This window comes from Vombatus ursinus, unplaced genomic scaffold, assembly GCF_900497805.2.
Source record: "Vombatus ursinus unplaced genomic scaffold, bare-nosed wombat genome assembly UNPS02014807.1, whole genome shotgun sequence".
Lineage (NCBI taxonomy): Eukaryota > Metazoa > Chordata > Mammalia > Diprotodontia > Vombatidae > Vombatus > Vombatus ursinus.
In genome coordinates, this window is record NW_020954585.1 from 9969497 (window position 1) to 9986665 (window position 17169).

General features: G+C 39.9%; 1 protein-coding gene across 1 annotated transcript in view; it reads right to left on the reverse strand.

Annotated features, from left to right (window-relative positions):
• Nucleotides 1-2285: 2285 nt before the first annotated feature.
• Nucleotides 2286-17169, reverse strand: part of LOC114052338 (transmembrane channel-like protein 5) — an 82294-nt gene continuing 67410 nt past the window's right edge. Inside the window, exons 20-22 of the mRNA XM_027874890.1 lie at nt 12095-12160; nt 5677-5719; nt 2286-2476 (exon numbers count right to left, since the gene is read on the reverse strand). Of these exons, the coding sequence (XP_027730691.1) occupies nt 2382-2476; nt 5677-5719; nt 12095-12160 (204 nt within the window). The 3' untranslated portion in view covers nt 2286-2381. The remainder of the gene's footprint in view (nt 2477-5676; nt 5720-12094; nt 12161-17169) is intronic.

Below are 17169 nucleotides of genomic sequence, written 5' to 3' on the forward strand. Positions count from 1 at the left end.
AATTTGCTGACCTTTGTAATGCCCTTGAATGTCTTGGACTTCATCTTAATTGAATGGGCATGGAGTGGGTATTATATTTCTGTTTCAGCACCTTGGAAAGAAAAGACATAATTTACCCTCTGTGGGAAGAAGAGACACCATTCCCAAAGGCTAGAGAAGAGATGAGACTGGTGTCACTTTCTGCATGAGGCCTCTTCAGGTCCCCTCCTACTTTTCTAGCTGCTGGTGTCTTCTCCCACAAGCTTACTTTGTATTTGTTGTGTATTGCCTATAGACATACTATGTTCTTTCCCCTTTCAGAATGTAAACTCCATGAGGACCCAGACTTACATTTTTTTTATTGGCAAGGCAATTGGGATTAAGTGATTAGCCCAGGGTCACATAGCTAGCATCAATTGTCTGGTCTGAGACTGGATTTGAACTCAGGTCTTCCTTGTGGAAAATGTGGTGGGGGATGTTGCTTCTGCATATCACTCAATCAGGTGTTGAACCTACGTGACAGCATTGGAGTCAGTTTGGACTGGGAGGGAGTGTGGGAAATGGCTGGTTTTCATTTCCACAGGAGTGCAGTCTGGGGGCTAGGTGGAAGTTGAACAAAGGAAAGCCATAAAGTGGATTTGGTGGGTGAATGGACAGACCAGCAAAAACTGGTTCTGAGTTTAGGTATAGATTAACATATCTGTATCCCAAGCAGAAGGGATGTGAGCATACCCAAATAAGGGTCAGGGTGGCCAAATTGTGGGGAGTGGGAGATGTAATTAGGGGTAGAGACTCACATGGGAAAATTAGGTGCTTTGGATAGGCTGTAACTTCTATAGTACCTAGCCAATGGGGAAATGGGAAAGTCAAATGGGGAATAGGGAATAAAAAGGTGTGCATGTATCCACATATGTGCTCTTGATGCAGTTTAGGGGTTTAGGGGTCCTGGGACCCCAAAATCACAACACACGGGTCCTGCCCAAAGGAATTTGACCCAAGCCTTCTTTCAGCCAAAGACAATGTTTATTAGAACATCCATCATATTGGGCAGACTCTTAAGGAGTAAACTATTGGCTAGATTATAAGAATCCCAGCATTTTAATGGAGATGAGGTGGATCTTATATACAGAAAGACTGTGGGAGGGACCTAGGAGTGGCCAGTAAACTGGGGTGAACAGAACTCCTGGGACCTGGACAATGGAGCCTAGCTAGGATTAATTATGGGAAATGGCCAGGGGCCATAGGGAGGTAAGACAATGGATTGGGTGTAGACACCAATTGGGAGGGGAGATCAATTGAAAGGCCAGTTGATGGGATTATAACCTCAGGTGAAAGCCAGAGATTTGGCCATGTGGGAAATTCCGGGGTTTTTCCTTTCTGGAGCCCAGATCCCAACCCCATCACTCTCACATGCTTACTCACACATGTGGGAAGACCCACCTTCCCAGGTCATTAATAAAGTTTCTTCCTGATTTAACAATGGCTTCATGGAATTCGTGATAGAGCTAACACTCCTGACTCCAGGACCAGTGCTCTATCCACTGTGCCATTTATCTGCCCCCCAGATTTACTTTTGCTGTAGTGCCTCCTGTGCCTAGGCCACAGGAGGCCTGATTGGTATATTTGTGTGTGTGTGTTGGGGGTGGGAGTAGGGGCAGGGAATTACTTTCCCTGGAAGGAGAGACAAGAATTGGGCCTTCCAAGGACCAATAATTGATAATTGTATACATATACTTTGACTGAGAACTAACTGGACCTGACCTGGTTTTGGTTCCCTGGCCAATGAATTGACTGGGGTTCTGATTATTTTGTAAATCTCCCAAACTCTCCCACATTCCAAGACTCCCAAGCTTTCTTTATGGACTTTTGCTTGTTATGCAAAACAACGTACCTGGTGAAACTGAGATACCTAACCTGTCTCACCAGCAGCCTAGTCATTCTCTCTTCCTTAGTACCTGCCTTAGGGTTTATAAAACCCTGTTCCCAGCCCTCCTCCTGGGGTACCCCAGCACTTGCTGTGTGATTCCCTGGGCTGCAACTCACTTGCCACAATTAAAGACTTCCATTTTGTTGTATTGACTGTTTTCATTAAAATTCAGGTTAACAGTTCCCACTGACATTTTGAGGCCCAGATATATAATTTCCAAGTTGTTTTATCATTTGTTCTAAAGTGCAAGCTTAAATATGACAATAGTCTTTATTAGAAAACAAAAAACATGCATTGTCTCAGTTAAAAGTGAACAAAGAGTCAGAAGAAACTGCATAGAACTTTCCAATTTTAATTTGGTATTTTCATTGCTGACAATCCCAGCTTTCTGACATGTATACTTCCAGCAAGTGGTTGATATCCTTCTTCAGGCAGGAAGCCCAGGGTGTGAATTGTAAACATTTTTATACTTCCCTCATCTTTCCATTATTGACTGTTGTCTAGCCATCATGGCAAGCCTTAAGTCTTCAGAAGAATCTTCATCTGTTATTCCAGTGTGTTGTCTTGTATCTGGGTTTAACAAAAGTACCATGAATTTTTTTTTCTTTTTTAAAGTTTCATTGCTGCCTTTTGCTTTTGCATCACACTTGTTTTTCCTAAATTGCTTCTCCCTTCCCCACTATGTAAATAGTAACAAAGAAAAACATTTAAGGAAAGCCAATGAACACTAGGGCAATGTCTGACATTGTGATTCGATCCATTTCTGATGGCTCTTGCCAGAAATGATCTTGAGTGCTAGACTGAGAGGAAGTGTGCTTCTGAAGAGGTGGGGGGTTTTGGGGTGCTCCTAGATGCACAGAGGCACCCCAAGATCGTGGGAAAAAGCCAGATCTGCCTGAATGAATTCAACCCAGATCTTCTTCCAGCCAGAGAAAAAGTTTATTAAAAATGAAGCATATAGGCCAGACTTCCAAGGAACCCAAACATCAGTGATCTAAATGGGGGCTAAGGTGGTCAGGTAATGCTCATAAGCAGGCTTGAGAATCTCAGCTTCTGGATGTGAGAGGTTCTCAGCATCTGAATGCGGGCTGGGGGCTAAGGTGGTCAAGCCAGGTGAGCATGAGGCAGTCTCAGCCTCTTGGGCATGAACAAAGCTCAGTGTCTGAGTGGGGGCTGGGGTGGATAGGCCACATGACACCTGTGAGGACGAGGGGGCATGAGGTTCAGCCTCTAGGCTTGAGAACAGCTCAGCGTCAGAATGGGGCAAAGATGAGTCTTAAGTACAGAAAGACTGGGGGAGGGGTCTAGGAGTGGCCAAGCAGTTAGGAGTGGCCAAGCAGTTTGGAGTGACAGGAGGAGGGGTCTGAGGAGGGGTCTAAGGAGATCTGAATGGGAGTGGCTGAAGTAAGTAAGTAAGTAAGCTGGGATGAACAGAACTCCTGGGTCCTGGACCTCGTGGTGCCTAGCTAGGATTAAGGGTGGCCAGAGGAAGGGAGGGTGGGGTTGGTTGGGTCCTTTTAGAAGGTAATAAACAATGAGAATAGATAATGAAGGGAGCTGAAAGGGGAGAAGTTTGCTTTCAAATGGAGATAAAGAGGGACAAACAGAAGCCAGGTTCTTTTTGGGGCCAGGAAGGAAAGCGCATTTGAATAAGATTTCAAAGAGAGAATCTAAATGTTTTAAGGTTTTTCGGGGAATTGTAAACAAAGGAGCCAAATTTCTTTTGAAAAGGGGCAAAAAGGTAAATCTCTTCACTTCCTGTTTAGTTATCCAGAACCAAAGCCATTCATTCATCAGAGTTCAACTGCTTTTTAGTACTATCGTTTATGTTTTTGTAATCATTGTATATAGTGTTCTCTTTCTTTACTCAGTGTCACCTTATACAAATCTCTCCGTGTTTCTCTACATTTCTCATATTTTTATTTATTGTGGTATAATAAAACTCCATCATATTAATAACCATAATTTGTTCAGCCAGTCTCCAATAGACGAGTACCTATTTTCTTCCAAGTTTTTTTTTCTACCTCAAAAAGTGCTGCTATGAAAATTTATTTGTTTGTATGGATGTGACAAGAATGTAATATTCACTTCTCTGTCAAAAGTTCATATTGACTATAAGAAAGCCCCTCTCTTTGAACAAACCTAGGCAAGCCACTGCATGCCTCCTCTTGAGGTTACTTACTCTCAACTAGGCTCCACACTAGGGAACTACATATCTCTATAAACAGACTAGCTTAGGCTAGCCACAGCTAACCAATGTCCCTGCCTTATTAAGATTTATGGTGAGTTAGACTCACTATAGACATAAAGGGTAAAACAACCAGGATGAGGTATGTTTTCTTATTCCAGATTGCTAAATGCCCCATGACCAGGCCTTTCTCCCAATATGACACTCCCCCTCCCCTTCTTTCCTCCTAAAAGTATAAAAACCTTTTCTATAAGTTTTCTTGTTGGACACGCACATACTCAGATATGGTTGACCCAGGGTCGTATGCTGATGACCCTAATTATTTCAATTAAAGATGCCTTTTTCCCTCCATTAATGAATTTAATTTATTTCAGGACTATGAGATGTATACCGCCTTTTTTTTTTCCCCCGAGGCAGCATAGTATAGCGGATAGAGAGCTAGCCTTGAAGCCAGGGAGATCTAATTTAAAGTCTTGCGCCTAGCATATACTGGCTACATGACCCTGGGCACATCTCCTAATGTCTCAGTGCTTTATACAATTCTAAGACTATAAGTTATAGAGAAGGTGCTGACCTACATTGGTAGAGGGAGCTTCTTCATTTGGTACTTCCCTATACCATTGAAATCATAAGTCCAGTGACCATACCTATCCCTATATTTCTGTCACTGATCTCCTTGGGGCTTATGCCCAGTAGTGGAAGGGCTAGGACCAAAGGTTACTAACAGTCCAGTGTCTTCCATAATTACAAATTGTTTTCCAGAAAAACTAGAACAATTCTTCCCATAATCCTCTCAGTACTGTTTCCAAGTTTTTATCATTTTTGTCAATTTGATAGGTACTAAGTAAAAACAACATTAATCTATCACTCATAACAATAAGGACTAAGACAAAAGGCTGATGAGAAAGTCTAGGTGAAGCCATCAACTCTGAACTGAAACCCAAGGATTTGACCATCTAGACTTGAACCATTTCTTGGGCCTACCTTTTCTCCTATTTTTCTGCCCTTGAAAATGAAAAATAAAAACTCCCTTCCTTGGCTCCTAGAACCAACCATTGGTCACTTGAAATTCACACGTGGTACCATCCCAAAGAAATGAGGCAAAGGAAAGAAAATTATAAATTTATAGCTGGAAGGGACCTCGATGTAGTTGTTGTTCATTAGTTTCAATCACATTTGATTCTTTGTGACCTCATTTGGGGTTTTCTTGGCAAAGACACTGGAATGGTTTGCCATTTCCTTCTCCAGTTCATTTTGCGGAAGAGAAAACTGAGACAAACAGGGTTAAGTGACTTCCCAGGGTCACACAGCTACTAAGTGTCTGAGGGCCAGATTTGAATTCATAAAGATGAGTCTTCCTGACTTCAGGCCCAGCATTCCATCCACTGTGCCACCTTGCTTCCTTCCATAAGGGACCTCAGAAGTCATCTAGTTTAACCCCCTCATTTTACTGAAGAAACTGAAGTCTAGAAAGATCATGTGACTTTCTCCTATGCCCTAGAGTCACACACAACTCATACTTGTCCTTGGAAGTATCTAGCTAATCCCTTATTTATGACAGTCTGGTAATTCAATTACTCACCATGGTTAAAGTAATGTTCTTCCATAAACACAGAATTTTGATTCTGAAGAGAGAATAAAAAATAAGGAAGTCACAATATTATCAGTTTTGTGGAGAAGAGGAGAGCTTAGCCCCTTCCTCCTGGTGCATTATTTATATTCACTACTTCTTAAGTGTTATTTTCACTGCCCAACCCCCCCCCCCCCAAAAAAAAAGATTCAGTAAGGAGAGGACATTATCGTAAAAATCTTCCAAACATCTCAGGGACCATAATTTGATAGTTCCTATTACACTGATAAGAGAACTCAGTAGTCTTGTACTATTAAAAGTAACAGCTCATATTTATATAATAACTTTGTGAGGTAGACAGCATAAATATTATTATTACCATTTTTCAGATAACCTGACAGCCTAAGTGGGGCTAAATGAGCCTGAAATCACACTCCCACATTGAGAAAGCCTAATTGACAGCAATCAAACTAAAGACAAGGTCCAGAAAGTAGGCCTCAGGCTAGGTGGTCTTTGGATGTTACTTTAATATTATGTCCAGGCCAGTTTAAAACCTAGAAGTGGCTGACTAGGCTGTATTAATGATTTAAAGGACATTTGTAACCCTTAGTTATGACATCCAAAATGGTGTTAAATATACTGAGGTCCACTTTTTCATAAATCCTATATGAGTTTTTTGAAATTTTCCTTCCTGTGCAGTCTGTTGTTATCAACCTGGTTTTGTCCCCATGTGCAAGGATATGAAGAGCCATACTTGTCAGTGTATTATCATTGCTGAGTGTTTGTTTTTAGTAAAAGAGGATTTAAAATTTTTAAAAAATTATCTGTTTCAATGATTAAATCTTGATATACCCAGACCTTTCATTTGCATTCATTAGTATGAATCTAGTCTACAATATTTGTCATAGTTGGCAGAATGATGATTTTCTAGCTCCTTAGGAAGACAGATGATAGTAGTGTGGGAAGGAATTTGATGTTACAATTAACGTGATGCCCCAGCACTGGGCTCGAAGCATTACTATTTCAAAAGCTCTTGAGTTCAAAGTCCTAAACTGACTTCATTAGGATCAGATGGGAGATGGTGATGGTGATGATGATAGTGATGGTGATGGTGGTGATGATTTGACCTGTCTGGCACATATTGCCTCCTGTCTTTCCCTCTTGATATCTTGATGCTTAAAGTTAATTGGACTTGCCTACCCTGTGAGTTGCAGTTGGTTGATAGTTGGTGGGGATGGCTGTCCCCTTTTCCAAAGGAATTGCTTCCCAGGATAAGGATAGGATCTGTGAGGTTGATCTGGGAGATGAGATTATCCTTAGGGCTCTTGCTCTTTTATGCCTATTGGTGGCAGCTGGTCAGCAGCTGTTGCTGGTGGTGATAGGGAAATTGAGCCCTTTCTCCACAATGATTTCTACCCTCAAAGATGGCTATGGGGACTGGGCTGAAAACAAGTCTAATGGGCAGTGAGACACTGCTAATCTCAAAGCTCTTGGCTTCTGAAGGGAGATGGTAGTCAAGGTAGTAGTGGTAGTTTGACTTGCCTGGCATATGCTGCCTTGTTAGTCTACTGCAAGGGGCCCTGTTGGCTCACTTGTCCCGTGAGTAGCAGTTAATTGGAAGCTGGAAGGGATGGCTGGCCCCTTTTCTATAGGAGTTGCTTCTCAGGATGATGGCCATATAGTTTATGAATGTATCATTATGTTTCAATTCCAAACCAGAACAACTAGATTGGCCTGAATCAAGTCTTGCCTAGAATATTCTCCCCTATGATATCTGACTTAGCATTTCATCTATAGATTCTCAAGGGAAAAGAAATGAGCGACTCTATGAGGCCTTGGATTAGTCACTTGAGAAATGCATAAAATATATGTATAGTATTGTATAATATCACGTGTTTGTATGTGATAGTTATTTGTGTATATTCTCCCTTATTAGATTGAGCTCCTCCAGAGCAGGGACAATCTTTGTCTTTCTTCACATTCCTATGGCTTAGCATATAGTTGCTGCTAAACAGATGTTAACTGACTTATTGAGTTGGTCTTTTCTACTTAAACTGTAATTCATTGGAACTATCATCTCTGTCTTTTGTACCCCTCTCCAGTAAATACAAGTTTTATACCTAGAAATCCCTGAGAAGAGATAAAGCAGATGAATATATTGTATCGTAAAGGCAGGAATAACCAGCACAAGAATGATGCAGTAACATTTCATTAATTTGGGGTGAATTGGTCTAAAGTCCTAATCCCTTTTGTCTTTTAAAGAAATTACAGGATTCCTTGAAGGAAACATGCTTTTAGTAACTTTTGCATTCCTATTATAACATGAAGGCCAATATATTCTTAGCAAGTGGAGGACTATAATGGCCCTTGACCCACCTACTCTGGAGTACCCTGTATGGGGTCAAAAGAGCCCCAGTCCCTTTGCAATTAGGATCTTTCTTTGCTACCTGAGGGTATCCAAATTGGCATATCAGAGTCGAGGCCCTGTGCCCCTTAGGTACCTTCTCTATTCTTCCCTCAGTCATGCCTAACTGCCTGGACTAAGGGTTTGGGGGAGAAAGGAGATGGCCTGGACCCCATTCTATCCTCCATATAATTCTCCTCAGTCATGGACAAAACTCTAGTGCCACTTGCCACCTAAGAAGGACACATCATCTTCCCCTGTCCAACCTGTTTCTGGTGGTCAATGTGTGCTTGAATGGACCTGCTAGCTTAACCTGTTGCTTCCTGCTCCATAAGTCTTGGATATTTCTAAGACTCATGGGAATTCCCCTCAACATACCCAACCTTTGACTCTGTGGAAGTGGATTTCCCTCTTCCCTGACCTTCTAAACAGAGTCATGTGAAAAATGAATATTTTTCTCTTGTATTTAATGATTAATTATTGCTTTTTTCCTATAATCAAAAGTTTTATAAGCACATTATTAAATGTTAAATAATAGATTGATGCTGGAACACCTGAGGTTATTATAGTAAGATGCAAGTATAAGATTGAGCTATTTGGCCTAGAACTTTAGAATTAAGTATTTAGCCTTGACATCTGTTACTAGTATATTCCTGTGTAAGTTAGGGTCCTTTAATTCCTCATAACGGTATGGAGATAATTAGGCCAAGGGCTTGTAAAACCAGGGTATTATTCTGTTACTTAGTTAATATCTTACCTGTCTCAGTTTGTTACAATTAAGTAATGTTAAAAAAAAAAAAGAATGGCTTGTGGTCTATCTTGTAAATGCCTTAAACAAAGCATCCACTTTAATTAGGGGTTATTTATTTGAACATGACCAGCAGTTGGAATTGTTTTATTGTTATGTACTGTTTTAAAATTTATCAGTCCATGTATTATGTATGTATTGGAGTCCATCTTTTTATAAAAGTGTTCTATTATTAATTCCTTAGTGGAATCTCATCCTCCTGATGGGTCAATGAATGTGAAGAATAAAACTAAAAACTGGGTTCTAATTTTAAATGAATGTGAAATATAAAAACTGGGTTCTAATTTTCATGTTTTTTATTTGAGTTTCTTAAACATAACAATTGGCCAAGGTTCCAATTCTTATTTTATAATAATAGAGACATAAGGGTTGAGTTAACTTCTATTATTTGACCTGATTATGGCAAGGTAATTTAAAATTGTGTTAAGATCAATCTTGTAGGAGAGTGAACACAAGAAAGAGGATCTCTACAAGAAGACAGTCTGCTGGGCACTGCTTGAACAGTACTCAGACCAGAAAACTTCATCAGATGATATCCCTCCCAGAAGAGACTTCTCAGCCCTTAAATGGACAATTTATTGTTCACTTTTTTCCCTATGCTATTCACTTACTAAGGGGACTGCTCCCTTGATTTGTCAATGTGTCAATCAATTTCTCCCTCCCTTCTCCCATATTGTTATAAGTCCCCAAAACCCCTTGATGAAGTATTGACGATATCAATCAGTGATTCATTGAGAAGGCCACACCTCTCATTAGAATCAGATGGAGGAATGTGAAAAATGATTTCTCTAGGTAATCTGTGTCTTGGAAACTCAGAGTTCCCTCCACACCCTCCCCCCTACTGCAGCCTTTTGTCCAAAGTTCTTCAGAAGGACATTTCTGATAATAACATTGCACTAAATATTCTTATCTTGGTCAGACTCCAAACCCAGGACTGAATTGATTTTATCCTACGTAGGTTCAGGTGGAGACAGATTCCCAAGACTGGGGGCGGTATTTCTTTTGCCCAGATGGTGGGTGATAACAACCCTGTTGACCAAGATTGAGTGACCTGGGTCATGTACTCAAAGACCTTCATTTTAATATTTTTATTAATTTTAATCCCAGTATGTTGACCAATCATGGTTGATTGGCATCCCTTGGGAACACCTACTCTTTCTAAGGGCATATAACTATGTACCCCAAAATCCCAAATTAAGCCAGTTCTGACATGGCCTCCTTAGGGGAGCCCAGTTTTGGACTGTAACTCCAATGCAATGCATGTCAAGCTAGCTCGAGAGAATTAAACCATGTACACATGCACCCTAATCTTGTTTGTCTCTTTCTTAGAACAGACTGTAATAAATAAATTGGGGTTCACATCACCCAATCTACTTTTGTCATAAGACATCATACCAAGTTGACTGTATCTAGTACCTGTACCAAACTCCCCAAAGTTCACACACTGAATGATGGATCAGAATGAATCAGGAGTGAATATGGCTGGGCTTTCAAGCTGGCCATGTCCTTTAACTGTGCTATGGCTTTAATTAAGTATGTTACCCTAAGAGAACTGTTATTTCTTGGTAATACTAACTGTCCAGTCATTCTAGAGTTCTACAGAAATGAGAAACTTCGTGTTAGTACTGAAGTAACCCTTCAGTCACCCACCCAAGAAGCAGCTGCACTGCTGACTTGCTCTGTGACTTTAGGAAAGCATCTTACCCTAACAGAAATCTGGCTTCTGTCTGTTATATCTGCCAGCCAATCTAGGTCTATCGCTGGATCTCTCTGTAAGGAGGAATAAAGTCGCATTCAAACTGGAGAAACTAGCGTGTCACCTAATGCAACAGCCCCAGCACTTACTTGCTTTGTAACTTAGGGCAAGAGATTTTAACATTCAAAACTTTTGAGTGGAAAGGGACCTCAAAGGCTATCTAGCCAAGGAGTCCCCTTGACCACATCCATAAGTAGTCATCCAGCCTTTGGTTTTAACACATCAAGTGAGGGGGAACTTATTTGCAGCTAGGTAACCTCAATGGATAGAGCACTGAGCCTGAAGCCAGGAAGACCTGGGTTCAAATCCAGATTCAGACACTAGCTATTGTGACCCTGTATAAATCATTTAACTTCTGTCTACCTTCATTTCTTCAACTGTAAAGTGGGGATCATAATAGACCTACCTCACAGTGCCTAACACATAGTAGGCCCTTAATAAACACTTCTTTCCTTCCTTTCTTTCCCTCCTCTCTCTATCTTCCTTCTTTTCTTCCTTTCTTCATCCCTCCTTCCCTTCTTTCCTTGCTTCCTTCCTCCCTCTCTCTCTACCTTCCTTGCTTTCTTCCCTCCCTCCCTTTTTTCCTTCCTTTCTTCCTTTCCTCTCTTCCTGACTTCCTAAATCCCAAAGCAATCCATTGCACTTTGTATAGCTTTGATTACTAGTGAGTTTCTCTTTACAGTACAAGCAAATTTTCCTCTCTATAACTTCCACTCATTGCTCCTAGTCCTCTAGTTTCAAGTGTAATCATCTCATTCTGTTCTGATATATCCATTTTATTTGGTGTTTGTTAAGTTCAGAATAAAAATATAATTAAAAAAAGAATTAACCCTCTTGGATAAGTATATTTAATTTTTCACAGTATAATGTTGGGAAACAGCATTCTCTGTGAGTTTGTGGGCTCCTCCCAAGCCATGCAGAAACCTATGAGCTCTATTTAGATATAATGATCTCTTATAATAATAACAATAATTATAAAAAATAGCTAACATTTATATAGCACTTACTATGTGGTAGGCACTGTGCTAAACACTTTACATTTATTATCTCATTTGTTCTTCACAAACAATCCCTTCAAGGTTAGGTGCTATTAATATCCCCACTTTACAAATGAGGAAACTGAGGCAAACAGAGGTTAAGTGATTTGCCTAGGACCACACAGCTACTTAATATCTAAGGTTAAATTTGAATTCAGGTCTTTGACTCCAGAGTGGTCACTCTATTCAATGCACTGCTAGGCTGCCTCTGGACCCTCTTTTAAGAGGTGAGAGGTAGGTACAATGCCTTAACTTTGTCCATTCGGCCTCTTACCCTAAGAGAAATTCTGTTTCTGCTTGTCAGATCTGCTGATGACCTATCCAGGCCTTTCCTAGGTTCCCCTTACAGATAGAAGAATATTCATATTAGAACCCAAGTAACACAACCTGGAACCTTGCTCTGTGACTGGGGGCAAATATCTTACCCTGAGAGAGGTTCTGCTTCTTCTTGACAGATCTATCGGCGTATCCAGGTTGTTCCTAGACTCCATCTAAAGAGAGCCGAAAAGTCACATCAAAACCCAAGTCACCTGCCATTAAAATTACTTTTAATACTCATTCTGATTTATTTTGTGGGAATAATGTTGAACATGATTTTAAGTCCTTGACTTTTAAGAAGTAATTTCATTGATATTTTTGTTTTTGTATCATCATACCCCTTCCCCTTTTTTACCTAGGGAGCCATCCTCAAAACAAAGAAGAAAGAGAAAGAGAAACAAAAAAGTGAACAAAAAAGCTAAATTAAACACAGCAACCCAGTCCGACACCATAGGCAATATTGTTTAGCCATAGTCCCCTGCCTTTGCAAAGAAGGAAAGGAGGTATGGAGTTATTGTCTTGTGATAATAAAAGATATGTGAAGGCATAAACAGGCAAAAAGAAGGCAAAATTAGATTTATCTGAGGATGAAATGATGGTTTACTTAGAAAATTCTAGAGAATCTGCAAAAAAAAGTGAGACAGTTGATTCAGAAGAGTAGCACCATATAAAACAAACTCATAAAAATCAATAGCATTTCTACATAGCAAATAACAAAATCCAAGAGGAAATAATAGAAAGGAAAGTCCCACTCAAAATAACTACAAAATGCTTAAAATATCTTAGAGTCAATTTTCACCCACGCTTTTTATATATTGGCCCAGAGAGGGGGAGGAATCTAACTAGAAAGACTGGGAAATGTCCTGCCCCTTCTCCTAATCCCCAACACTGATTCTAAACGGAGTCAGAATCTGGTCATGGACTCTAAATTTTTACAATTTTAATATTCTGATAGGTGAAATTGCTTGAAGGGCCTTGTACTTTTAAGTGACTCAGGGTTGCTGAGAGATTTCAGTCAGGCTTTAGGATCATTCCATTCTTTTACAGACTACATTATGGTGGCAGGCTTACAAAGTACTCAGTATTGTTTTTAGCTACCTCCTTAATCCAGAATGTCATTGATGGTTTTAAGGGAAAGGCAGGAGATGTGGTTATGGAGAGGGGGCAAGATGAACAGATGGGAAAAAAGAGAAAGAAAAGGGGAACTAAGGGAAAAAAGATGGAAGCCAAAATGATAAAAGAGAGAAAGAGGAGAAAGGGTAATAGAGCTAAAAGGAAGAGAGGGAGACAGGAGGAGAAGTGAAAAGAAAGATAAAGTAGGAAAAGGAAAATAAAAAATTTCTTTTCAGGGAATGGGAAAGAGGGAAAAGGAGAAAATAAAATTGAAACACTTAAAAGAAGTGAGACATAATTAATGACCAAAATCCTGATATTTGGGACTCTTCTTAGTTTAGCTCATTGTGGACATTCAGGAACAGACATGGTGGGGAAAATGCATATTGGGGCCTCCTCAGAAACCCTCAAGCTGAGGATAAAACTGGTTCTTCTTTCATATCACTATAGTCATTCAATACGGAATAAGCATTCAATGCAACATGTTTAGAAAATCCCTACCCTTGGGGAACTTTCAGAAATCAGTCCCATTTGGGCAGTAGGAATAATATGAATCCTGTACAAAATCCCTTTGTATGGTCTTTTTTAGTTTACAAAATACTTTCATTAGTCTTCTGTAATCTTTGATACTTGATTACACAGCTCTGTGGGAAGGCTCTTGTCCTAGGTCTCACAGCTGACAGAGCTGGGACTGGAGCTCAAATCTAACTCTCACCTCAGTGCTCCTGTTATGACACATACAATGCCAGCATGGGGTGGTGGATAGAATGCTAAGCTGAGTCAAGAGCATCCAGGCTAAAATTTTGCTTCTGACACTTAATAGCTGTGTGATGCTGAGGAAGTCACTTAATGCCAGTTAATATTTATATAGCTCTTTGAGGTTTTAAGGGTCCTTTACACATGTTATCCCATTTCATCCTCCCAACTGTTCTGCGAAATAGGTACTATTATTATCACAATTTTACAAATAAGGAAACTGAGGCTCAGAGAAGTCATACAACTGTTAAGTGTTTGAGGTGAGATTAGAACTCAGGTCCATACACTATGCCAGGCTGCCTCTCTGAGTTGTGGTGAGGATTAAAGATCACTTATACAAAACTCTTTGCAAACTTTAAAACACCATACAAATGTGGGTTATTACTAAATGAATGAACAGATATTTATGTTTTTCACATCTCTGATATGTGTTGGTATCCTCTCCTACATTTTTTTTTTGACTGGACCCATGATTTCATTGGTATAGGGAGCACAGGGTGAGAAACATCATCTACCGGTGCAGCCTGGCACTTTCTCTACAATTTCTAGTCTTAGAAATTTGCCTGGGGGCAATGAAAGGTTAAGTGACTTGCCCAAGGACATGAAGTCAGTAGTTGACCCTAACCGGGGACTTGGACTGGACCCCTTAGATTAGCAGGCCAGGTTTCTATCCACTATTGCATGGCTGCCTCTACTATATTAAGCAGTTGAATTTTTAAGACCATTTCTTCTATTTATTTTGTAACAAAAAGCACCCAATTCCAAGGTGTGTATATCAGGGGCACCTCAGTTACAGGGCTCAGTGATCTTGATACACTGTTAAACCTTGAAAACAGGTAAGGTTTGTTAATATATTGGATTATATATCACTAACACAAAGTTTCATTGTTTTATTTTCAGATACATGGTTTCTCAACATGATCAGAGTACAGACCTAACCACACTCTTGAATGAATGAGCTTACGGTCTTCCCATTTTTTTTGTTCCCATTTCCCCCCGTTTTTGTCCAAAGAATCAAAAGCTTAATTTATTTTACAAAGTTTTTGGCTTCCTTTCTGTCTGTTGGAGTCCTTTGGAATTTAGTTTGTAAGTTGGGTAGTCTATTGTTTGTTTACCATTCTTACATTCCTGAGTTTGTCATCATAGCACAAACTATCTCCTGATCCTCAGCTACTTGACAGACATTATCAAGAATTTTTAATTCGTCATGTGATTCTCTGAGAGTTTCTGCACACCCTTCTTGCCTTGTGTAAAAACCACAGCAATATTCTGCCCTTCATTCCTTATTGTGGACCAACATTCCAATGTGTAAATTGCTGCAGCTAGTGCTGGGATCTTGAACATTTCTGCCTTGCTCTTCATGGGCATCTTATTAGTCTTATGTAGACATTAACCCAATTCATTTTTTGTCTTTTGACATACTCTCCATTCAAGTCAATTGTTGTGTCAAAGTTTGAGAATAAGGTTGATTTGCTGTGTTATCTACTCAATCATCCACACACACCATGCCTTGCAGTCAGTTTTTGTTGCAAAATCCCCTTTGTCTTATAGAAAGTCTTTTTTTAAAACTTGGGACTTTCTCTAGCATGCTAAAGAAGTTTCCGCACCTTGGAAGTTCACTCCACTTCTGGACATCTCATACTGGACTTAAACTCCTCCTCATAGCTTTTTCCTCTGATTGTCTGGTTCCTCCTTGAACCTTCCTTTTAAGCAAAATACTCAGACCAGTCACATCCTCATGTCTCTCCAGACTCCACTCCTGACTTTCTGGACTTTGTCTACCACCTCCCCCTAACTACCTTCCCTCCACCTACACCCCCTTTTCAGCTTCCTTTTATGTATTGTCTTCCTCCATTAGAATGTAAGCTCCTTGAGTTCAGGGGTTGTCTTTTAGCTTATATTTGTATTCTCAGTGCTTAGTAAAGTGTCTGGTACACAGCAAGTACTTAATAAGTGCTTCTTGACTTAAATCCTCTGGAATTTTCAGCTTTATGTTTGGACTTTTTTTATGACGTGTGACAAAATTGTTGAACAAAACACAGTCATCTACAAAAAGCAAATGAGCTGTTGCCAACAACATTGGTTTCACTTTTGTAATCCAGGGGCTAGGACAATGGCTCCAAAGTAGCCACAGATCAATTTCAGGATATCTCATCTTCTTGCAAAAGCCCTTTATGGATATTGATTTTTTTGAAGTTCCATGATAATTCTTTCATCGATGCATCTGGTGCTGCTTTCATCAGTATATCCCATTTATACAGAGCTTTTACATAGTTCTCTCCTTACTTTGGACTTATCAAACAGTAGATTAGTATAGTCATTGACTGTTGTGTCTTGCATACTTAACCTATTCCACAGATCTACCATTCTATTTCTTAGCCAGTACCAAGTAGTTTTGAGGGTTGCTGCTTTACAAGGCCTTTTTATAATGCACAAACACAGCCTGGAAGGTCTGGGTAGTCTTTGCATTTCTTTTGTAATCACTGTGATTGGGCAGCCATTTTTAGTCTAGTGTTGTGGAACAACCTCTGAATCTGGAATCAGAGGACCTGGGTTCAAATTCCTCCTCTCTTGCTTAATATCTGCATGACGTTGGGCAATTCACTTAATTTCTTTAGGCTTTAGTTTCTTCATCTGTAAAATGAAGGGGTTGTACCAAATGGCTTCTGAGATATCTTTTAGCCTTAGCTCTGTGATCTTATGATCTCCCTTCTTCACAAAAGCTGATTGGTCCCAACTGGTAGTCCTCCATGTCCTTCTTTTCTCTTTCTTTTTTTTTTTTTTTAGGCAATTGGGAGTAAGTGACTTGCCGAGGGTCACACAGCTAGTAAGTGTCAAGTGTTTGGTCTAAGGCTGGATTTGAACTCAGGTCCTCCTGACTTAAGGGCTGCTGCTCTATCCACTATGTCCTTCTTGATATGTGCATGACAAATCTGTAGATTCACAAAAGGATAGTGATGGGGACATAATTTCTGAAATTTTTCTTAATGCCAATTTCTTAGAAGCAAGAGAGATAATAGTTTTCAATGTTTTCCATATTTGAAGGCCCACTGAAGGCTCACATAAAGATTCTTGCAATAGTTTTCTAATTTGTTTTCTTGGATCAAATCACTCCCCATTCCAATCCATCCTCCACAACCATCTGCCCAAGTGAATTTACTGAACAGGTCTGACTATGTCACTCCCTCTCCCACCCCACTCAATAAATTCCAGTGGTTCCATCTCACCTCTAAGGTCAAATACAAACTATTATGTTTTGTCTTTTAAATGTACCCTGGGCAAGTCTTAACCTTTTTTTCCCTAAGTTTTGGTG